At 35.3% G+C, this 25,078-nt stretch overlaps 1 protein-coding gene across 1 annotated transcript in view; it reads right to left on the reverse strand.

Moving 5' to 3' along the window:
• The window catches only part of CNGB3 (cyclic nucleotide gated channel subunit beta 3), a 143,808-nt gene extending 125,727 nt beyond the window's left edge, over window positions 1-18,081 (reverse strand). Inside the window, exons 1-3 of the mRNA XM_065895239.1 lie at window positions 17,971-18,081; window positions 14,542-14,623; window positions 170-296 (exon numbers count right to left, since the gene is read on the reverse strand). Of these exons, the coding sequence (XP_065751311.1) occupies window positions 170-296; window positions 14,542-14,623; window positions 17,971-18,081 (320 nt within the window). The remainder of the gene's footprint in view (window positions 1-169; window positions 297-14,541; window positions 14,624-17,970) is intronic.
• Window positions 18,082-25,078: the final 6,997 nt, after the last annotated feature.

Below are 25,078 nucleotides of genomic sequence, written 5' to 3' on the forward strand. Positions count from 1 at the left end.
TGGCAGGCTGGTAAGGAACAATGAACTGGACAGAAACGACCTTTTAGTTCTGGCCCAGGTCCCTTGTATTATGTGACTATTGTAGTTCTCCTGACCTTTGCTCAGCTAAAGTGGGGGATAGGTGTTTGAATTTTTGAGTGCAGTATTATGTGTTTTATTGAGTTCTCACCTGACCAGGCCTTCTTTCCCAGTCCCCATTTCCTCCTGCTCTGGCTTTGTTCCAGGTGATTCTGCTGGATTTTGAGAGTCAGGGTTTGTGGTCTTGTCTTCAAGTGTATTTTTCTCACAGATTTTATCTATGGGAAAGAAACAACATATAGATAGAAGAATATATGCCACTTAAAAAAAATAATTAATTAATTTATTTTTGGCTGCATTGGGTCGTCATTGCTGTGAGCGGGCTTTCTCTAGTTGTGCAAGCGAGGGCTACTCTCCGTTGCCCTGCGCAGGCTTCTCATTGCGGTGGCTTCTCTTGTTACAGAGCACGGGCTCTAGGTGCGCGGGCTTCAGTAGTTGTGGCACATGGGGTTAGCTGCTCCGCGACATGTGGGATCTTCGTGGACCAGGGATAGAACCCCTGTCCCCTGCATTGGCAGGCAGATTCCCAACCATGGTGCCACCAGGGAAATCCCTATATGCCACTCTTAATACAGCTATATTGGACAACATAAGTTGAGAGATGCTGCTTGTTTTTCTAGAATAGTTTTCACAGGAACACCTCCCCTAGGATTCCTCTAAACAAAGTATGACCTTATGCAGGAGGAGTTAACCTGCAGACACCTTCACACTGAAGAAAAAATATGCTTAAATTTGGTGTATTGTGCAACAAAAGTCTCACATGGTATATTTCTTTTTGACATTAGCAAGGCTGAGATTAATAAGGAGCCATTATTCATAAGGCAGTTTTGATTCTGCTAAAGTATAATTTATGGCTGAAATTGATGCATCATAAAATTCAGAAAAATAAAATAGGCAGAAATGATGTCATTGACATTATTTTCAAATTTTGCATTCTAATTTTGTTTTTTGATAGAAATCTTTATTTTTCCTTTGATCATTTTCAGCTGTGACATCTTTTCTGAAGAAGCAATGCAAACTAATATGTACTAGCTTCATTTTCAGTACAAGGATTAAATTTTTTCCTTCAAACCTACAAATACAATTTCCAATTAATATAGTTTAAATTATAATTTACCTAGAGAATAATCAATTCACTGCTAAATATTTGGATTTTAGAGAAGATTTTAATGAAAATAAATAAATTAATATAAAAAGAAAATATAGAGGGAGCAAAGAAATACAATGAACACAATTTAATCCATTATCCACAGTTTCTAATTTATTTTTAAGTGGATGTACTGTGCTTAGAAAGTTGAAATGAAGGCCCAAATCATAATTCTTATTTTATTGTAGTACATTATAATTTTTAAAACTTAAGCCAACACAGTATCGAAAGTCTGGGCTTACAAAACTGATAAATCAGGGTATGATCCCTTACTTTACAAAAGTTTTCACCATACAAGTCCTTTAATATGACAATTTCTATGATCCATCTAAAAGTTTTCAATATACTGAACTTTTCAGGAACATGTTTCAAGAATAAAATGAATCATAAAGTCAAGTCATTACTTACCATTAAAAAAATTTTATGAATAAGAAAGAATAAACCCCTGAATTTCCCAAGACAGTTTTCTTCATTTTGCATCTCTTATCTACCTTTATTTTGGAATTATACTAATTTTGGCTGGAAGATAGGAAACACACACTTTCCATATGTCATTTTTTACTAAGAGGCTTTTGATAGAAATGAGAGAATTTTCCCTGTGTATTTGGATCAAGCTATATTTTTCCATTTCTTTTTATCTACCCCCTCAATCACTTTTCAGATTTTTGACATTGTTCCATGTATTGCTGCCTAAGAAAGTGATAGCCAAATCTTTTTCTTATATCTACAAATATTGGGGGCAATCACTGTACGATATTTTAAAGCAGAGAGTTCTTAACCTCTGGCCATGGATGTCCTGTACAATCATGGATTAGAACCTTTGAGACTGTATGCTGTATATGCATTTTTTTCCATGGAGAAGATCTAGGGTTAACATGAGCTCCTTAAAGGAGTCTGACCAAAAAAAAGGCTATGAGCCATTTTGTGCATGTATACATTTCTAGGGACACCTGTCCTCCAAAGAATATTAGGATTTAAATAGAGCATGAAAAAACGAGTAAAATAATTCAGAAAAAACCCTCCTGAATATAAAACAGGCAGAATCTGTAAAACAGAGTATTCCTTAAGAGGCTTTTAGTGACTGTTTCTTATAGAGGCACATGAGCATAAGCTGCATCGTCCTCTTCCATCGCTCATTCAAGCCACAGCATAGGTATTACATTTGCTGTTACTTTTCTGCTAGTACCAATTACATGACCAGTTGTTTTGCAATAGTTCTTTTCTTCCATTCTAATAAGTAATCTTTGTTTATTCTCATAACATTTGGATTAAACTAACTTTAAGTAGATCTTCGTACCTTACCAGGTCTCTTCTAGACATTACCAAGCCCTTCTAAAATGATGCTCTATTATGACAAGTCTAGGCTATTTCAGAAGTTAATTATAGCCTAATTTGCTTTGTGGATAAGCATTTTATTATAAAATAAATCTTCTATCATAGCTTTTTAAAAAAATCACAATGCCTCATTCTGTTTTTTTTTAAAGAAATAATTTTTTCTCAAATAATTACCTGCCATACACCAATATTGGCTGAAGGTTCTGAGAATGGGCGTTTGAAGACCCTGCACATTTTTAAGGCAACTGAATTAACTTCAGTGAGATTATTTAGCACAGCGAAGGCAGCTGCCAGTGGGTAAACACAGGAGAAAAGGCTCACATAACCAAACTGCAGGAATAACTCCAAGTAATCATCAAAGGTGCCCGAGTAAGTTCCCATTTCCTTTTCCAGAACGACCTGTTCATATAATGTAGCATCTATGTCTGCCTTTAAAGCCTGCACCTTCCTCTTCACCTGCACATGCTGCTTCTTTTGGAACCAGTAAGAAGAGATTCTACAATTTGGTTAAGGATCTGAGAGGTAATCAGGAGAGTAGCCAAGCTCTGACGCAAAAGCTTCATATCCCTCAGGACAAAGGCAATGTAGAAGAGTGAGGCAAAGCAATTTAAAAAGTTGAACACTAACACTTTCAGAATTAAGTGATTCTGGTAGGCAGATTCCAATCTGTGATTCTCCCATGAAGTTAAAAAGTCCCATGAAGATGAGAAACCAGTTATTTCCATTCTTGGATTCAAGGCAGAACAACTTGAAAAAATACCCATGAGGACCTAAAACAAAAGGATCTCCATCAACTATAGTCAATATGGGTGTCTTTTTATCCATGCAGCATGTTATTTGTTTGTGGGAACAGATGGTCAGATTGTTTGCATCATCCTCATCATGAAAGAGAAATCTAAAATACGTGGCAAATCTTGCTTTGGTATCTGGGTAAAGTTTTGTGAACTACACATGGTACTCCCCAGCTTCACACATGGACAGCAGGATTCCCTTTTTTGCAGCTGCCCAAATGAATAGAATAAGTCTTTCTGCCAACTGTGCTCTTTGCACATTGTGTAGCAATTGCCAGATCACATCCGTGCACTTGGTCAAATTCTGCCCTGGAATGTGTGCCCGTGGCAGATATCAAAGGGTTCTGATATGGTTGCTTTTATTGAATGTGCAAGAGTGAGTACTGAGTTTGCTCTCCACACACCTGGCTGATTCTGTCTCCAGCCTGGCAGCATCTCACTCTGGGCCTCTGTAATACACTTTCAGACTGTTTGACCCCCTGGTACTGCGCATGGTGGAGGCCTGCACAGGTGTGAAACACATGCTTTCTTCTTTAAGAGAGGAAATAATTGATACAGAAAGCCATTAACCTTCCACATTTTATCACTGTCACTAAATAATTGCTGGAAAAGGAGGGATTCAAAGAAAGAAATTAATTTGGCAATAAGGTTGTTAATTAGGCATTGATTCAATTGACCCTTTTTTGGATGAATGTAAAAAGAAGACCTAAAAATGCTTTCATTGGTTGGAATACCTCGTGCAGGTGATGATATCACTTAGTTAAATTTCTAATTCTTAAAACACCAAATACATTGTGGGCTCTGTCTCAGAAACAAATCTCCTTTTATTAGACACCAACAATACCTGAGTGCTAGATGTTAGATGAATTATTAAAGACTAAGTCTGAGTACTTTCATTAGATGCATAAATGATACTATTATTTTCATCTTAATGAATGAACATTTGGAGTTAAAAATGAATAACACAGTTTTAAGAAGTGTATGATTAATGATTATTTTCTGGCACCCAAGATTGTATTTTTGTCTCAGCTTGTGATTAATTTTGTAGTTGCTAGAATATATGTTTTCTTAGAATAATTTTAATTACAGCACCTTGATCACACTTGAAATTTTATTACATCTTTGTAGATTGTCAAATGACATGGAGGAAGTTGACAAATATTGTAGCAGTGCATACACAATGGAATCTGATGGAGTGCCTTAAATGCCATAGCATAGAAAAATGGAGTACTTTATACTAAGAAGTGCTCAAGTAATCTATAAAAATCTAGAAGGAATCAGTAGGTGAGAGTTCTGGAAACCATCCTATTAGAAGAATGGTTGAGGAACTTATGTTCTTTAGCTAAGGTATTGAAGACTAGCTAGCGAGCTAGCAGTTATTTGCAATTCTTTGAAGGGCTGTTACGTAGACAGGAAAATAAAATTATTTCATGTATTCCAGAAGGCATAAGAGGGATCCATCGATGGGATTTACAAAACAGAAAAACAAACAAAACCCCAAACATTCTAACAACTCAACTTGTCTAACAGTGAAACATACATTTTTGTGAGGCAGCAAAAACCCCATTGCTGGAGGTGTACAGGCAGAAGCCTGTGCCAAAAGAGCTAGGATGGGATCCTTGAACCTACTCAGAGGTTAGAGTTCCTCCAGGCAGCCTTAACATGCTAACAAGTCCTGAAGGAATTTTTACATTTAGGCAGATTTTGCTTTAAGGTACATCATCACAAGTAAAGAAATGAATAACTGCAAAGCAAAAAGAATACAGATCCATCTAAGGTAACTTTGGTACTGTGTCAGGATCAAGGAATCCTGTCCTCTCTCAATGGCATGCTTGGTTTCAGAGACCTTTTGTTGGGATTAATTCATTTAGAAAATGCATTTTACATACAGGTATTAAGGAATGTGGTGAGTTACTGGTACTGGGTACTGAAGAGAGAGCTCTAATCCTAACATCACTAATTCTCTGGGTGACTCTGGATAAGTCGCTTTTCTGTAACAGTTTCCTCATCCATAAAATGAGGAATACTTTTGTCATGGGGATTTCTGTGGGGATTAGATAAAGCCTCCGTTCGAGAAAAATGCAATATAAATACAAAGTGTTCCACCAGCCAGACTAGGGTAAATTAAAATGATCTTTTTTTCAAAAAATATACATTAACTCCTTCAGGTCTACACAGCATTGATGTATGTGGGGCATACAGGAACTTCTATTTACTTAAAAGAGTTCCAGGGATCAGGAAAGCAGAATGCGATTTCCTACAAATCAGATATATTCTTTAGCAGAAAGAAGACTAAAAACACAGAGTTTGATGTAATTGAATTTTGCAAATATATTTAAATCATGAAAACTGCAAAAAAAAGGCATTTTATCCAAAAAAAAAAAGAAAAAAGAAAAAAAAGTGAAAACACCTACTTTGGTGAGTCTCAAGATTTTAGTTTAAAAAATAAGTGGACACTGAGATATTTTATCATAGTCTCCTCTTCTGTTTGATATTTAAAATAGTGTATGATTTCTCTGCCTAACTTCTCCTTTAGCTGTTATTGCTCTCTCCATCTCTGCTGTATCACATGCAGGAATGGTTCCTGATTGTGCACACAGCTGGGCACCTGACCTGAAGAAGGTAGCGATCCATGCTGGCTGGTGACCGATATATATGGTCACCATGAAGGCTCTGCCCCGTGGGAACAATGGTTGTTACCTAAGTCATATAGACTGCTCTCTCTGGAATATGGACTGGGAAAAGAGTAGATGGAAAGAGAGCAGTCTAGAGTAGATATATATAGAGAAACACAACAGTCTTGAGAAACGAAGCCATGTTGACTGTGAACAAGAGTCAGAGAGAGTAATTAGCTCCTACAGCTGCTTCCATCCCCTGAACACTTTTTCAGTTCCAGTTATCCACAAGTTTTCTTACGATGAGCCCTTGCCACCCAAGGTGCCCTGATTATGCCTATGTCCCAGCATGTCCTCAGCATGGTTGGGAATTTTCTTCATCGTTTCAAACTGCAAAGCCCATGTTACTTATCTTTTTTCTAGACTAAGTTTTCAGAAATTTCACATGCCAAGTTTATTCATTTCTAATTTCTTTTGTTCATCATCATATTAGGTATTAGTTTTGAATGAATATTTCTTATTGAGTTCTATAATTCTAATTGTATACTGTATAAGACTTTCTTTTGGGATGAAGCAGAGAAACATGCTTGAGTAATTTTGATAAAAAATTTCATTCTTTTTTTTGCTGATGTAGTTTCTATATTCCCAACTTAGCCCTTGGCTGGTGAATAGGACCAATAGTCACAAAGTGGACTATACTGCTAAAATTAGCCATAGTAGGTCCTCTCATGCCTGCCAGTCTGTTTACATAGGGAAGTCTTTACTGATACTTGTAAATTAAATTTCAGTAGACAGTCTGCCTATTTTCCTATTCTACATAAGACAAGTTAAGTTGAATAAGTTAATTGTTACTACTAAGGACTAAAGAGTGGTCTCGTGTTTAAACAAGCTAGGATTTTCCCTCCTTTTTTCTCTCTATATTTTAATAATTTATTTTTTAGAGAAGTTTTAGCTCTAGAGCCGTTTTTTTTTTTTGTTTTTGTTTTTGTTTTTGTTTTTGTTTTTTTTGCGGTAAGCGGGCCTCTCACTGTTGTGGCCTCTCCCGTTGCGGAGCACAGGCTCAGGACGCGCAGGCTCAGCGGCCATGGCTCACGGGCCCAGCCGCTCCGCAGCATGTGGGATCTTCCCAGACCGGGTCACGAACCCGTGTCCCCTGCATCGGCAGGCGGACTCTCAACCACTGCGCCATCAGGGAAGCCCTAGAGCCGTTTTTTGTCTGTTTGTTTTTTAGCTCTCTGGATGTCTGTTCAAACTGAGTTGGCTGAGATGCAGGCTAGGTCAGTTTGGATAGATGGTGGGGGACTGGCAAGGCCTGGGATGCCTCTGCAGACCTGGAACTTTGCTGAACCTGGCACGCTGGGATCTTGGTTGTGGAGAGCGATTTGGCTCAGAAGGCGCAGGGAGGACCCCACACTTGTAGTCTGTTTGCAACACAAAGTCTGGGCTGGAGAGCATGACTGGAAAAGAAGGGAAGACTAAGAGGATAACTAAAAACATCTTGTCGAGTGTTGTCAATGTCCACAGGTTTTAACTACATGGAGTACCTACATGTGGTTGGTTAGAGGCCACAGAATGGTAGTATGGGCTAAATTTGACAAGAATTCAGTTTTCTTTCAATGATGTAAAATAAAGGAATATTTAAACATTAAAAAGTCAATGTTTAAAAACTGGGAAATTTCAAGTTAAGATTTGTATTTGCAGTCTCTCTAGACTGAAGATGAAATGTCTGGCAGCACTTAACCCTCTTCCCTGCATGACAGCTATTGGTCGGAGCCGAGTGACCTCTGGCACTTTAGACAGGGCATACGTGATCCTCGTTTAAGCTATCTGATTTCTATCAACATTGGAATTTACCAACCTCGATGCTAAATGCTTTATGTATATTAATTAAATTCATACCCACAGCCTAGTGATGACAGTATTATCCTTATTTTATACACAAGCAAGCTAAGAGTCAGAGATGTTAAATATCTTGACCAACTAAGGTCACACAAAACTAGTTAAGTAGCAGAGTAATAATTTGAATTCAGGGGTGTCAAACTCTGTTTTTTCTAGTACAAAATACTGCCTTTAGTATTAATTGTATGATTGGACTGAAAATGTCATTTTCTTAATTGTGACTTTGAAAGTGTGGAGTATTTTAAAGCCATATATGTTAGTTTTCTATTTCTGTAGCAAATTACCACAAATTTAATGGCTTAAAGCAACACAGATTTATTCACTTACAGTTCTGTAAGTCAGAAGTCTAAGACAGGCTGCATTCCTTCTGGAGGCTTTAGGAGGGAATCTGTTTCCTCATCTTTTCCAGCTTGTAGAGGCTGCCTGAATTCCTTGGTTCATGGTCCCTTCCCCCATCTTCAGAATGCATCAATCCAACCTCTGCTTCCATCATCCCATCTCCTTCTTCTGCCTTTGGCCCTTTTGTCTTCTTATAAAGACCCTTTGACCTCATTGAGGCCCCCTGGATAACGCAGAATAATCTTACCATCTTGAGATCTTTAATATAATCATATCAGCAATTTTTTCACATGTAAGGTAACAAATTCATAGGTTTGGGGAGTTGGGGTATGGATACCTTGAGGGGCATTATTGAGCTTACCAAGCCATACAAGTTATGGGCACCAAACTTTGATCCACTTCCACACAAATAGAGTCACTTTACGGCATCATAAATCACTAGGTAAGTCATTTACATATCCTATGCCGGTACCAAAACATTAATTTAAAGAAACATTTAATGTAATATAAGTGAAGTGGAAACCTAAGAAAAATGATTGTAATCACAAGAGGACTTTAGTAAGTTATCTTTATTTGAATCAAAAATATGTTGCGTTCTTCATTTCTATGGCAGATATAAATTAAACCAGGCTCTGCAGAAGATAAGAGTTCTATAATCAGAACTCAACATCTGCAGATATTATGACATTGCACCTGCATGTTTTGAAGTGAAGAACATGGAAATACCAACCATGTATAAGAGGCTATATTTAAACAGTAATAATTTTGCTTTTTCAAAACAAAATATCTCAAATATAACTGTTATTCCTATTAAAGTCTCTGAAGACATGCTAAGTCTGCAAATTTAAATGAAACAATTTTTTTTCCTTCCCACTCAAATAGCTCCTCTATTAAATGAAGTTTCCATGAAAGAGCTTTTATTACCAGCCAGGAACTATTAAGATTACAAACACACTTTGAATAGAGTATAACAAGAATAAGAATAAACTTGTAATCCCAAAGATGTGATTCTTGGTTTCATGCCATCAAGGTTGTATTTTTATGTGAGAACTACAGATTTGAAACCATCACTATTATAAAATAACTCATAATATTAAAATCTCATGAAAAAATAAAGTACTTAGGAATGAACCTGATCAAGGGAGTGAAAGACTTATATGCTGAGAACTATAAAACATTGATAAATGAAATTGAAAGTGATTTAAAGAAATGGAAAGATATATCATCCTCTTGGATTGGAAGAATTAACATTGTTAAAATGGTCATATTAGCCAAAACAACCTACAGATTTAGTGTGATCACTATCAAATTACTCATGACATTTTTCACAGAACTAGAACAAATAATCCTAAAATTTATATGGAACCATAAAAGACCCAGAATAGCCAAAGCAATCTTGAGGAAAAAGAACAAAGCAGGAGGCATAACCCTCCCAGACTTTAGACAATACTACAAAGCTACAGTAATCAAAACAGTGTGGTATTGGTACAAAAACAGACATATGAATCAATGGAACAGAAGGGAGCCCAGAAATAAAACCACACACCTACAATCAATTAATCATCCACAAAGGAGACAAGAATATACACTGGAGAAAAGACAGTCTCTTCAGCTAGTAATATTGGGAAAGTTGGACTGTTGCATGTAAATCAGTGAAGTTAGAACATACCATCACACTGAAATGGCTTAAAGAGTTAAATATAGATACAACACCTTAAAACTCCTAGAATAGAACATAGGCAAAACATTCTCTGACAAAAATCGTACCAATGTTTTCTTTGCTCAGGCTCCCAAGGCAATAGAAATAACAAAAATAAACAAATGGAACCAAATCAAACTTTTATACAGCAAAGGAAACCATAAACAAAACAAAAAGACAACCTACAAGACTGGGAGAAAATACTTGTAAACAATGTGACTGACAAGGGCTTAATTTCAAAAATATACAAACAGCTCATACAATTCAATAATGAAAAAACAAACAACCCAATCAAAAAATAGGCAGAAGACCTAAATAGACATTTCACCAAAGAAGGCATACAGATAGCCAATAGGCACACAGAAAGATGCTCAACATTGTTAATTATTAGAGAAATGCAAATCAAAATAAAATGAGGTATCACCTCACACCAGTTAGAATGGCCACCATTTAAAAGTCTACAAATAACAAATGCTGGAGAGGGTGTAGAGAAAAGGGAAAACCCTCCTACACTGTTGGTGGGAATGTAAATTGATGCAGCCACTATCGAGACCAGTATGGAGGTTCCTTAGAAAACTAAAAATAGAATGACCATATGATCCAGCAATTCTGGAAATAATGAAAACACTAATTCAAAAAGATACATGCATGCCCTAATGTTCACAGCAGCACTTTTAACAGTAGCCAAGACACGGAAGCAACTTAAATGTCTACAGATGAATGGATAAGGAAGATGTGGTGTATATATACACAATGGAATACAGCTTAGCCATAAAAAAAAATGAAATAATGTCATTTGCAGCAACATGGAGGGACCTAGAGATTACCATATTAAGTGAAGTAAGTCAGAAAGAGAAAGACAAATATCGTATGGTATCACTTATATGTGGAATCTAAAATATGACATAAATAAACTTACTTACAAAACAGAAACAGACTTACAGACTCAGAAAACAAACTTATGGTTACCAAAGGGGTAAAGGGCTGTGGGAGAGATAAATTAGGTGTTCGGGGTTAGCAGATATAAAGTACTGTATATAAAATCGATAAATAACAAGGTCCTACTGTATAGCACAGGGAACTATATTCAATATCCTGTGATAAACCATAATGGAAAAGAATATGAAATATTCTTTATTTTTGTATAAATATGTATAACTGTATCACTTTTCTGTACACCAGCAACTAACACAACATTGTAAATCGACTATACGTCAATAAAAAAATTAAAATAACTCAAAATAAAACAGAATTATAGTTTGAATTATCTTGACAAATCTGTGCTTTTTTCTTCCTTTGGATATGCAGAGTTGATTTCTACTGTAGGGTGTTTCTCTCTTCCTCAATACCTCCATTTGTTAACCAACAGTTCATTGTATGCAATGAAAATTCTTATATGATCTACAGAAGAACCTTCTACTCCTTTTGAAAAATTTGAAGATTAAATAATGCTGTTGATAAAAAGATGTCAAGAGCTGGAGAGGGTGTGGAGAAAAGGGAACCCTCCTACACTGTTGGTGGGAATGTCAGTTGGTGCAGCCACTGTGCAAAACTAAAACTAAACTAACTAGTTTTCCTCAGCAAACTAAAAATAGAATTGCCATTTGATTCAGCAATCCCACTCCTGGGCATATATCCAGACAAAACTATAATTCAAAAATATATATGCACCCCTATGTTTATAGCATTATTCACAATAGCCAAGACATGAAAAAAACCTAAATGTCCATCGACAGATGAATAGATAAGGAAGATGTGGTACATATATACAATGGAATACTACTCAGCCATAAAAAGAACTAAATAATGCCATTTATAGCAAAATGGAGGGACCTAGATATTATCTTACTAAGTGAAGTAAGTCAGAAAGAGAAAGACAAATAGCATATGATATCACTTATATGTGGAATCTAAAGTATGACACAAATGAGCCTATGTATGAAACAGAAACAGAATCAGAGACATAGAGAATAGACTGGTGGTTGCCAATGGGGAGGGAATGGGAGAGGGATGGATTGGGAGTTTGGGATTAGCAGATGCAAACTGGTATATATAGAATGGATAAACAAGGTCCTACTGTATAGCACAGGGAACTATATTCAGTATCTTATAAACCATAAAGGAAAATAATATGAAAAAGAATGTATATATATATACATATGTATATATGTATATATACATATATACATATGTATATATATACATATACACATATGTATATACATACATGTATATATACATATATGTGTATATATATATATATATATATATATATATATATATAAAAAACTGAGTCACTTTGCCATACAGCAGTAATTAACACAACATTGTAAATCAACTATACTCAATAAAAAAATAAAAAAGAGAAAGAGACAACAGGAATCAGAGACTACAAGTATAGATAGCTATTTCAAGCAGTCTTACTCTAAAGGAGAATATGGGAATGAGGCAATAGCCAAAGAGGAAGTGGAATCAAGAGAGGTGTCTTTTGGTTGATGTTTTGTTTTTGTTGAGGTGGGAGGGAAAAAAATGTCAAGAACACATTTTTTTTTATTATATCCTCTTGGTATAGGAGTCTTACTATCTGTGGAAGTAATATATGTGTGTGAACTTTTATCAGAAATGGAGCCTTTATGATTATTAAATGCTTCTCTTTCAGTGATACATCATTGTAAACATTTAAAATCAGATAATCTAACAATTGAAGAGCCTAGCTTTAGTAATCAGTTAGGAGGTAATATTAAACTGCATTCATGTTGAAAAACATTATAGAACATTTACTTTTTTTTCCTTTCTCCTCAAGTAAGTAAATGATGACTGTTTGGAAGACACTATTTTGCTGTCTTCTTGGCTGAGATGAAAATGCAAAAGAAAGTGAAAAAACCCAGCTGATCTCTATAGACACAGTAAGTATTCTCTACATTCTAATCAGAACAATAAAAACCTAGATCTGTACTTCCAAATAAATAAGTAAATAAATAAATAAAATCAAGAAAACTAAAGTGAATTTTCTTCCTTTGTTTTTAAAAATATATTGTTGAAAGTGGGTAGAGAGGAGATCATGAAAATAGAAGTATGAATTATTTACAAAACTAGATCTGTATCTTTATAATGTTACCCTCCAAACTGGGAACATATTATTTTCCTCCAGTTATTCAAGATTATTCTACATTTCTCTGTTAAATTGTTATTTTCTTCACATAGGTTCTTTGTTTTTCTTTTAAATATGAGCAGTCAAGTATAATGACAATGGGACCATTTCTTCAGTATTTGATTGTGGGGATATTCCTATAGAGGAATTTGTTTACTTACAGCCTTTCTTGTGATTTGCTTCTTTATTTACAATCTTGCCTGTAATTTTCACATGTTTCTTATTTTTCCTCCTTAGAGATAGAAATTCTGGCTAGCAAAAACTCAATTGTGCTTCAGCTCCAAAATTTGTTCTAGTAAAAATTATCATACATTTACCTTTCTAATAGATGAAAAGCAAAATATTTACTCTAGTTTTGTAACAATAATTGTATGTTTTCATTATTTAAGAGTAGCATATTCTGTTCTAGTGATTCTTCTATCATTTTTATGTTTTATTGGTGATAATGTAGTGTTAATACTCAGGAGAAATAGGAGAGGAGCTGGTAATAGATTTCATTAGATCCTACCAAATCAGATGAAGTAATTTAGATTTTGTCCTGCAGGCAATATTGAGGCACTTAAGGCTCTTTAGAAGAGACTAACAGAGACGTGAGATCAAAATAATGATTAATGGAAAGTAATCTGCTAATACTGTTGGGGCTGGATGAAAAGGGGAGAGATTGGGTGAAAGAGTCCTAATCAGAAGAGATCACTTAGAGCCTGGGAGTCATGTAGGCATGAGTTACTAATAAAGATGGCATTAGTGGTGGAATGAAAGGAATGAAGTGGATTTGAGGGCCATTATGAAAGGAGATTTGGTGACTAATTTCCTTTATAGAACAGCCTAGATAGAGGAATAAACATGAATTAGGTTTTGAGAGACTGAAAAAATAATAGAACCAGGAATAGAAATAAATCAGGAGAGGGAGCTTATTTGAAGGGGAAGATAAGGAATTAAATTTTGGACATGCTTTCTTTAGGATGGCAGCAGAACATACAGGTATATTTGTCCAGTGGTTACCTGGAAAATATTGGACAGGGTCTTAAAAAAGAAATTGGTCTGATATGAATTTGGAATCATCAATGTAGAAGTGAATGTGGTAGCCCTAGGAGTAGATAAGATTTCTAATGGAGTTTCAAGGGCGAAGAGAACAGAACCTTTAAACATGTATAACCCACATCTATTTTAATGTTTTTATAACACTTACCTGAAATTTCATTGTTCACTATACACTTATGTTAACACAAATTTGGCCCATATTCTTTACCACTGTATCTCCAACCCACAGAACAGGGCCTGGCACGTGGTAGGTGATAAAAAAGCATCTATTGAATAGCTGACTGAATGAAGAAATAATTTTTATAAATATCCAGATCTTCAAATAATCTCAAGTGTGACCCTACATAATTTACCTAGTCAAGGACAGGTGTTTCATCAGACAATACATTTCAGAGAAGTATACATTTTACTTTTTAGGGTTTTTTTCTGCTGATTTGGGTTCTTACCTTGAATTTTGGTGTATGACTCTTTAGCTGAAACTGGAGGCATCTTGGTTTTGAGAGATTTCTTTTCATTTTTGTTTTCTCCCTTTGAGAAAAAAATAGAGATAGTACATGTGATTTTACATAAAATGAAGTTGAATGTAAAATATAAGAGCTTTTCATTCCATTATCAAGCCAGTCATTAAAATTGATCATTTGTTTATGACATACTAAAAATGATAATTCTTACACTTAAATGAATGTTCTTGGCTCTATTATTGAATAATCAACTTCAATCTCCACAGTTTGTTGACCGCAGTCTGTTTTTTTCACTGTGGTTGCTGCATCTCCCAGGCACATGTTTCTCCCAGTTCTGGTTCTAACTTCCTACAGCCTGGTTCTAACTTCCTTCACCCAGAGCATTGGCCCCAGTCTAGGTCTTTAGAGGTAGAATGTAAAATGATGGAAAGAAGAAAGTACCTTGGTGTCTTTACTCATAACTCTCTTCCTTTTACATTCCATGATTTCATTTGCGTCTATCTCATCATTTATCTTAACATTTAAGCTTTCCTTTGAAATGTAAGTATATCTCACTGGATGTGGCCAGTGTACACCTGAAGATTTTCCCATGGGGACAGGGTAAAATAAGATATAAGGTTAGAGCATAGAAAGTTTGGCTCCCAAGCTGCTCACAGCCACATAGGGGGAACAAACACACACCAGTGCAACTGACATGAAATGTTATCGGTGATGACACAATGTTAGTAGATGCTAGAGGTGGGGCATAAAGGGGAGTGGTCAGTTCTTCCAGAGTTGAAGGGAAAGGAAGGACACTATTCAAAAGGAAGTGACTCCTGAATTTACAAATCAAGATGAGATTTTTGTTTTCCAGATAGACAAGGCATGGAAAATATTACGGGCAGTGGACGTATGTTTAGCAAAAGCCTAAGGTGTATGTAGGTGAAGGGAGACTACAGAAGTGCTTGGAAGGGAAAAAGGGTGAGAAGATGAGGCTAGTGAAGTAGGAAGGGATTTGGAGAGTCTTTTAAGCCTTGATGTGAAGTTTGACATTATTTTCAGACACTGTATGTCAGAAACATTTTAAACTGGAAAGCAAATTGATCAGATGATTTAATTTAAGACTCATATGTGTTAGGCAAGGCAGCGATTATTATTCTTATATTATTGAATAGGAAATTGATTAAGTGGCTAGAAAAGTATGGATCCCTGGATAGATTATGAAGTAGTGATAAAGCCTTCTGACTTCAATCAAATACTTTTACATCATGTTATTCAGAAACATTTCCATCATAGTTTTATTGTACATAAATGTAGTTTTATGTGAATAGTGTCTTATTCTGGAGTATGAGAGAGAGTTTGTACTAGTCTGAGTTTGCAGTTTTTGATTTCATGGTTATTGACAAATTTGAATTACATATGATATTTTAGTTTGAGAATTAACTATTTAAATGACACTTAAAATACAATGTAAATTGATTTATTCTTTCATAGATTTCTTATACGACTCAAATAATCGATTTGTATTTCAGAAATATGTTGTTTAAATGTCATTTTAAAAGGTTATATTCTGTAGATGAAAAGAGGGCTTTAACTTTGTGTCATTTTTAACATTTAGCATATTTGAAACTGGAGAAAAACTATTTTTCTTTTACCAACATGTTACTGGAAAGAGTAGTTGCAAATAATTCCCCAATATGACTTTTAATATATGTGATGCCAGCAGACTTCCTGATTAACATCCACAAATTATGGCTGTCAGGAATGGCACAGGATGTGTCTAAGAGCTGCCCTACTTGTGTCTAGTCTGAGTAGCTCTCCAATATTAATGTTTCTGAAGGAAACACAACTCTCTAAGGAGTTTCTGCTCATTTTGCCTTCTGTTTTGTATCAATATAACCTAGTGATTTAGCTCTCGGGCACTAAAGTCAGATAGAACAGGGTTCTGATCCAGACTCTAAAATTTGTAAGTTGTGTGTAAGTAGCAAATTATAACAGGGCCCATGAGAATTCAATACAGCAGTGCTTGGAAAGGGATAGCACCTTGCTTGGTACATAGTAATTTCTGTTAGCTACTATGTTCTCCAAGAGAATAATGTATTAGCTATTTTTATGTGCTCTGCAGGAAAATAATCATGATGGTAAGTTGGCATACATCACTGTAATGACTTTCCCAGAGAAAAACACAACAAGGCTAGTTGAAGGGAAGTACCCAGCTCAACATTTGTGATAGTCTATAAGTTTTTAAACATATAAGTAACTTTTAAAGTATGAGATTATTTATTTTGACACAAGTATTAGAAAAGTCAAGGGCACTCTCATAAAGAACATTCTCCACTTCTTTCCACTGCAGAAACAGTCAATGTTAATCAGAAAAGGAAGGCAAATTTTCTAGGGCCAACATTAGGTAATCTTGGTATTTTTTATACTCTATGCTCATTTAAACCTGAATCATTAGACCATGCTATGCTAGTCCCTGAGGTACCTTCCTGTTTGTATTTGACATCTCTCATCCAGTTCTCTTAGATGTGAAAATAATTCTTGCTCTAAAAATCTTACATAGTGCTTTTAGGTAAATCTAGTGAGCAATTCATGAAAATTGTTCTATAAATAGCTGTAAGTGAATATTGATCATATAATTACCATTTGGACTTAAATCTGTCATAAGAACACAAATTATTAATAGTGATGATGATAATAATTACCACTTAGGAATTCCCTACTATATGCTTTATCTATACTGTCTCTAGTTTGTATACCAAGGCTACAAAGCAGGTATCATCCTCATTTTACAGATGAACAGACTTAGAACTTGTGAAAATATTTGTCCAGAGAAGGGTTCTTCCACTTTGGCAATATTAAAATTTTGAACTGGATAATTCTGTGTTGTAAAGGGCTCTCCTGTTCATTCTAGGGCATTTAACAGCATTTCTGGCCTTTCCCCTTTAGATGACAGTAACTTCCCTACCCCTGGGCTGTGACAACCAAAAATATCTTCAGACGTTGCTGATTGTCCTGAGTGCAAACTACTCCCTATTGAGAACTCCTGGTCTAGAGAAATTACTGTCAAAATGCAGTTTCCTAAGACCAGGATGTTTTGACATTCTCTGTTGGAACTAGATCATATAACCGGTTTAATATTTGAGAAATGATTTCATTTTGGATGATGGTAGAAGTGAAAATCAGCAAGGAGAAGTCTTACTTTGCTTTTCCAAATCATAATAGGGTCTTCTAAACATTTATTATTCCATTCTAAAGCCAATATATGCAGTATGTATAAAATGATAAGGATAAACCCCAAAGACAAACAGTCCATGACCCAGATGGTAGCAAGTAAAACTGCAGAGAAATCACACATCATAGTGTTTATTAAAATCCCTCCCCAGACAAGAAATGATTAGAATCAAGACTGATTTAGGGATGTGGGGAGCATACCTGTCTCGTGGGTTGCTGTGACTCGCTGCTTGGATCAGAACTTTGTTTATTCTCATCGCTCCTGTCACTAGGCTTCACCTTGTTGAATCTTATTGTCAGGGATTTAAACATCCTTAAGGTGGTTCTGAAAACTTCTGTTTTTATGACTCTGTGTCTGGAGGTAGAGAAATGTACTTTGTTTTTCTTTTCATTAGTAGACAAGCCAATTAGTTGCTTAATCAGGATTTCGTTCTTGTTAATTCCTAGAGGCAACTCTAGCTAGTCAGGGCTTTGGCTTAAAAGCAGCAAATTACTTCTGCTTGGATGATTTGAATTCTGTTTATGAACTTTAGAGAGTCAAAATACCCCTGTGAATAACTTATGTGAGAATTAAACAAAACTTCATTGTTGATTTAAATTGTTTAAATGATTGTTTAAATGTGATCACATTACCCATTGGTTTGTTTATTTTTCTTTCTTTCTAATTACCCACCCACCTATCTCTTCTATCTAACTTTTGTCAAAGTAATACAGGCAAATGATGAAAAACAAAATGTGCATAAAGGCTTATATATAAAGCAACTCTCCCAAAGTCCTCACATGTAGTTCTGCACTGTGAAGTAACTACTTTTTCCTTTTTCTGTTCTTCTGGTGATTCTTTTTTTTAAATTAGTATTTTACTATTTGATTAGATTAATGATGTTCTTGGAAAATATAGTGAAAAATGAGACATAATGCTTTGCATTCCCAATAGCCTAAACATCCACCTCAGATTCATAATGATAATTACATTAGAATTAAGCAGAGAGAGTGTATTAGTTTGCTAGGGCTGCCATAACAAAGTACCACAGACTGGGTGACTTAAACAACATAAATTTATACTGGAGGCTAGGTGTCTGATATCAAGATGTCAGTAAGGGTAATTTCTTCTGAAAGCTGTGCGTAAAGGAACAGTCTCTCTTCTTGGCTTGTGGATGGTCTTCCTCTTCCTGTGTCTTTACAGTGTCTTTACTCTGTTCATGTTTGTGTCCAAATTTTCTCTTCTTGTAAGGACACCAGTTATATTAGATTAAGGCCCACCTCAGTGATCTTGTTTTAACTTACCTCTTTAAAGACTCTATCTCCAAATAAGGTCACATTTTGATGTAGGGGGATCAGAACTTCAACGTGAATTTTTGAGGAGATACTATTCAGCCCATAACAGAGAGACAGTACGTTTGATGAATATCACTTTGAGGAAATGTAATTCATTGCTCAGAAGCAATTTGTTCCAAAATTTCTTACAAGTTTACTATTTTCTTACAAATTGCTGAAATATTATGAAAGCTATCTATGTGATTACTAGTTTTCTAAGTCTAGATAATTCTGTTGGATTATTAATTTCATAAATTGTAAAAAAAATATGTATCTTTCTCCAGCATGAATTTTTTTTTCCTATTCACCCTTTAACCAATAAGCCTAAACTCCTTGAAGGAGGACACCATGCATCACTTATTTTACCCCCACAGCTCCTTTATACTGAGTAGAAACTCAAGCCTCTGTTGAATAGAATTTAGTTGAAAGCACTTTAAGATATCTGACAACTCTAGTCCTCACTTATATCTCTGTTTTAATTCAAAACTAATTAAATATATTACACTTGCAGCATTTAAGTTTATGCATTTCTTAATACTTGGCACCACAATATGCCATTTCTTTCACTAATGTTTTCCTATATCTGTGTCTTCTCCCTAAATAGATGGAAAGATCATTACCATCAGAACTTTGTTCTGATTTCATTTCTCTTAGTATTACCTTGTCATCTACTATAGTATCCTTTCATTGTATCTGTATCATTTTAAACAGGTATGCAGAATATTCTAATACTTCTTTCACAATTTGACTGGCTAACATTTAGCTGTTTTTGAAAAAAAATATTAGCGTTCTGAGAAACTCAAAATCTTGTAAAAGGTCCAAGTCACCAGAGTCTACAGCAGAGGTCTATGAAATTGCAGTGAAGAACTCTTCATTTTCTTTTTGGAAGCTCAAGATCAAGGGAGGAGTAGAGGAAGGTAGGATCACAGTCTCTAGGAGAGCCATGGAGCTCTCATTTCCATCCTGGTAGTGACATATCTGCTAGATGCAAGGAGACCCCAGTGTGAGATCTTAACAGCATTTTGATTATTAAAATACAGTTATCAGGGGCTTTCCTGGTGGCACAGTGGTTGAGAGTCCGCCTGCCGATGCTGGGGACACGGGTTCGTGCCGTAGTCCGGGAGGATCCCACATGCCGCGGAGCGGCTGGGATTGTGAGCCATGGCCGCTGAGCCTGCGCGTCCGGAGTCTGTGCTCTGCAATAGGAGAGGCCACAACAGTGAAAGGCCCGCGTACTACAAAAAAAAAAAAAAAAAGATAAAATGAGTATTTCAATTGTAGAAATTTATTCTGCTCTTTTAAAAAAGAATTGAAGCAATTTACATAATAGAAAATGCTCTTTCCATGAAATGAAAATCTTTTTAAAGTGAGATCTTGCTTACTACATGGAGTTCCAAGGACATTAAAATACTAATGAATTAATTACATCTTACCTGTTTTTATGGATAATAAATATTTTAGATAAATGTAAAAAAAGTTATTTTAAAAAAAATCCAGGCTTGCAGTTGGGGGCATAAAAATACTTGCATATTTTGTCAAGAATTGTCAATGTTTGGCCCTATTAACTGGTGGAATCTTACTCCTTAACTTGCCTTATTTTAAAAAGTAAAATTGACTTGAATTACTCCTGTTTTTCCCCAACTTTATTGAGATATAATTTACATGCACCATTGTGTAAGTTTAAGGTGTTCAATATGATGATTTGATACACGTATATACTGCAAAATGACTATCACAATAAACTTAGACAACACATCCTTCACCTCACATAATTATCATTTTGTTGTGTTGTATGGTGTGAACGTTTAAGCCCTACTCTCGTAGGAGCTTAACAATACAGTATTGTTAACTATAGTTACTTTTGGTGGTTCTTTCTACATTGTCAAAAAACTCTGCTTATTCTATTCTTTTTGTGTGTGTAAATTTAGACCCCAAACCTGTGTGAGGCACAAGTTCAACATTAAGAATTGTTAAGGATAACTTTATTTTCCTACCCAGAGCCTGGACAAACTTCCTTGATGCTTTGTGACATTGGACAGAGTTTCTTTTTCAGTCCAACAAGGATGCACTTTTTTAAGGGAGTCTTGTCTTTGTTTTTGTTTGTTTTTTAATGGGACCTCTTCTCTTGTGCACTTTCCAAGTAAAACTAAAGACTTTCAGCACCAGAACCACCCTCCACACCCTCCACACCAGGGCAGCCTGAGTTAACTCATCTAATACTTCTTCCCTCTGTATTTCTGCAACCTGGGGATTTCCTTAAGATAATAGTTATGCACTTTAGGAAAAGAATATGAAAAAGAATATATATGTGTATAACTGAATCTCTTTGCTGTACAGCAGAAATTAACACAACGTTGTAAATCAACTATACTTCAATAAAATTTAAAAAATAATTATGCATTTTAAAGTATATTTGTTGTAGAAAAAAATACAGAGGAAAAAATTTTAAGGAAGAATTTTAATTTAGCTTTTCATATTACCAAAATCATAAGTCCTTTACTGATTTTTAAAAGAAATTAGAAGTTTTAATTTTAGATTCAATCCTTTCATCAAAAAGAAACATATAATAAATAACTTGATTGATTATGAATATGATTTGATTTGTATGTCTTGAAAATACAAAATTACTTTTGCTAAAATATGGGTGGTCATTGTTTTAAAAGGCAAAGTTTTATTTTTTGTTACATTGTTGCTTCAGAAATAATTCTGAATGAATTATCAAATATGTATGGGGTCATTTTAGGAACTTCTCAGATAATCCTCTAAGCCTATAGTTGATTATATTTTCAAATTTAGGATATAAACATCAAAGGAAAAGTTAACAGCAGGATTGTGACTGATTCTCTCCCTTCCTGGGACCCTCAGAGGAATAAAAGGCCTCATCAGACCTCTTTGTAAATCTGATAATGGTATTTACTCATGGAAAGATACCAGGGAGTCCCTACATATGAAATGTGTTTAGTAGGACATTTTTGGTCTGTTTAGATTGCTTATGGCAAATAAGCCTGTAATTTACTTATTTATGTGGCATGGTGGCTGGAGATGGGTGAAGGAAATAGTATGTAAGCTTTGCAAGGACATGTAAAATGGAGATGTCCTCAATCCAAACTGCTTTCCTTTTGTGAGAAATACCTTTGCATACTATGCTCAAAAACTCCTTGTACATCTGAAATCAAAGTGTGCCAAAATGCAGGAGAAGGTGGACAGTTTTAAATGCTGTGTCTGATGGTTTTGGGTTTTTCCCAAAAAGGATATTTTGTCTCTGTCTGACAGTGGCCTGTATCAATTGAATCATTAATGAAGTTTGGTGTGAGGTAAGCTCTATGATTTTGGAGGAGTCTGCTTTGACAACTCATCCCTTAGGATTTATCACAGGTCATAAGAAAAATGATACAGATATTAATTCAATCATCTTTATCAATGACTTAAAATACTTCCAACATCTTGATTTTTGTCAGTAGATTGGTATCAACATGGGCATTAAAATTACAGATGAATACTTTCACATTGTCTAGATCAAGGGCCTGAAAGTTCAGAAAATGGGCAACTGGAAAGAATTCTAGAATGAGAGATGTGAATTTTGGCTCATTCTTTTTCACTGGATGGATGTGTGAGCTAAATCGAATCTCTTGCCTTAATCTGGCTATAAGGTGGGCAAAATAATATTTAAGCTTCCTTCTAACTCTAAATTCTGTGATTCTGTGTTCTACAGAGAGGCTTTCCAGTGAGCAAGAAGAAGACAAGGGAAAGAAGAAGATTGCTTTGCTGGGTGAAGTGGCTACTAGAATTTCACCAATCGCACTCTAAGTTTTTGTGCAAAGTTACTACATTGCTGCAGTAGTGACTGCCAACATGAATAAAAGCAATCATTCTCCAATATAAATCTGATCATGTGTCTAGATGAAGGCCCTCAGTGACTCCTCTTGCTTTTGGCATCATGTCCAAACTTTTACCATGATATTCAGGCCCTTTATAATTGATCCTTGCCTAACTCTCTGTTTTCATTTATAACCCCCACTTCTTCCCACTCTCAGCTCTTACCATAATGAAATTAACTTGTGGTAACTTGAATTACTCTACTTTGTCTTACCTCTATCTATGTCTTTGCTCATAGGTACTTCTGCCTAAAATGCTGTTCCACTCCTTGTGTATCTAGCTTAAGCTGGGTATTTTCTTCTCCCACCTTTCCCCCCTTTCCTCTTAACAGGTATGTATTTAATCCCTTCTTTGTTGTCCTGATTGTAGCTTGTGCCATATGCACACCTGCATTTTATCAATTCTCATTTTAAGACCATTTCCAGATCTCTTTTTCCTATCAGCGAGTAAGCTTCTTCAGGCTGAGACTATGCTTTGATCACCTTCATATCCCCTTTGTCTGGTTCTAGGTACTCCATGCATGTTGGTTGAATTAATGATGAGAGAATTGATGGTTTAGACAATCTTTTAGTTCAGGATTAATAATAAAGAGATTCTCTGTGGCAGAGGCAGCATGTAAGAAGTAGAGAAAACTTCTCTGGAGGACAGAGATGTTATGGTCTTGTTAACTTTTATCAGTAGTCATTGTATGCAAGACTTCATTTTAGGCTGAGAATGGGGTGGGTTAAGAGAAGCATGCATAAAATTATGGTGGATTTTACAATAAATGGTGTTTTAGATTCGATGAATATGGTTTATAAGTGGCACACAGTAATATTTTATATATAACTTTAACTTCTGTGGTTTTGTGTCGTTCTGCACATGTATATTTGTATATATCTATTCAAATATATGTAATTATAAACATGCACACAGATGGTAACAAAGCCATACTAAAATAAAAAGAATCATCAGGGGCTTCCCTGGTGGTGCAGTGATTGAGAGTCCGCCTGCCAATGCAGGGGACACGGGTTCGTGTCCCGGTCTGTTTAGTTTCAACAGAACATTATCCATCATAGCAATGTTGTTTGCATTAATCTTACTGACTTTTGAGTTTTATGTTAAGTTTACAAATAGGTTTTAGCTTTATAGTTATAGAAAATATACAGGCAAATGGAGTTTATATCTAGTGCCAGGTTTGAACATATTTATATCTTATTTCTATAAAATTATTCAAATAAGTGATGGAGCATCCATAATAAAGTTTCCACTTAATAGATATCAAGTTTGAGTTCTAACTTTCTTTGGAATCTTAATTGACCAGATTTCAGACATTCCCATTGAAGAGTAATTTTGAGTGAGGAGGCATTCCTAGTAGTTCTAAGGTCACAGCTTCCTTTGCTCCTGAGAGGGGGATGGGTTGGACCTTCCTTCCTCCCTCCCTCCCTTCCTTCCTTCCTTCCTTCCTTCCTTCCTTCCTTCCTTCCTTCCTTCCTTCCTTCCTTTCTTTCGGCAGACTATTGGAAATAAACTACAAAACCAGCTAAGGTTGTATGGTTGAGTCCCTTTGTTGTGCACCTGAAACTATCACAACATTGTTTATCAGATATACTCTAATATAAAAAAAAATTAAAAAAAACCCCAAACAGCTAAGGTTATATTTTCCATTATGTCTACCAAAGAAAGTAACATTTAGATATTTTTCTGAGATCATTCTGAATTAAATTTAAATAATCTAAGTATTATTTCAATAGGAGAATAGTAGCCACTAAGTTATAAAGGGAATGACTGGTTTACAGTAGATAACCTCAAGCAATAACTTGAATGGTAACAACCATAAATTTTTTCTTTCCAGGTTTTGGGGGCTGTTCTATTTTTAGGATAGGATCATAAATTGATAATAAGTCTGAACTTTGACTATGTCCTGAAAAATTCACTGCACTGAATACATCAAATTTAGTAAGGCAGGGAAGTAGATAAGTTATGAGCATTTTTTTCACTTATAAGACTTTAGAGGAAAAAGTATTGGGCACATTGTCAGGTCACCTGTGAAGCCGGTTTTGGCCCTCATTCACAAAACAGAAGATAGAACAACAAGCTCTTAAGGATTTGGGGAAGATTACAAAAGATAATGAATATG

This window comes from Phocoena phocoena, chromosome 17 (assembly GCF_963924675.1).
Source record: "Phocoena phocoena chromosome 17, mPhoPho1.1, whole genome shotgun sequence".
Lineage (NCBI taxonomy): Eukaryota > Metazoa > Chordata > Mammalia > Artiodactyla > Phocoenidae > Phocoena > Phocoena phocoena.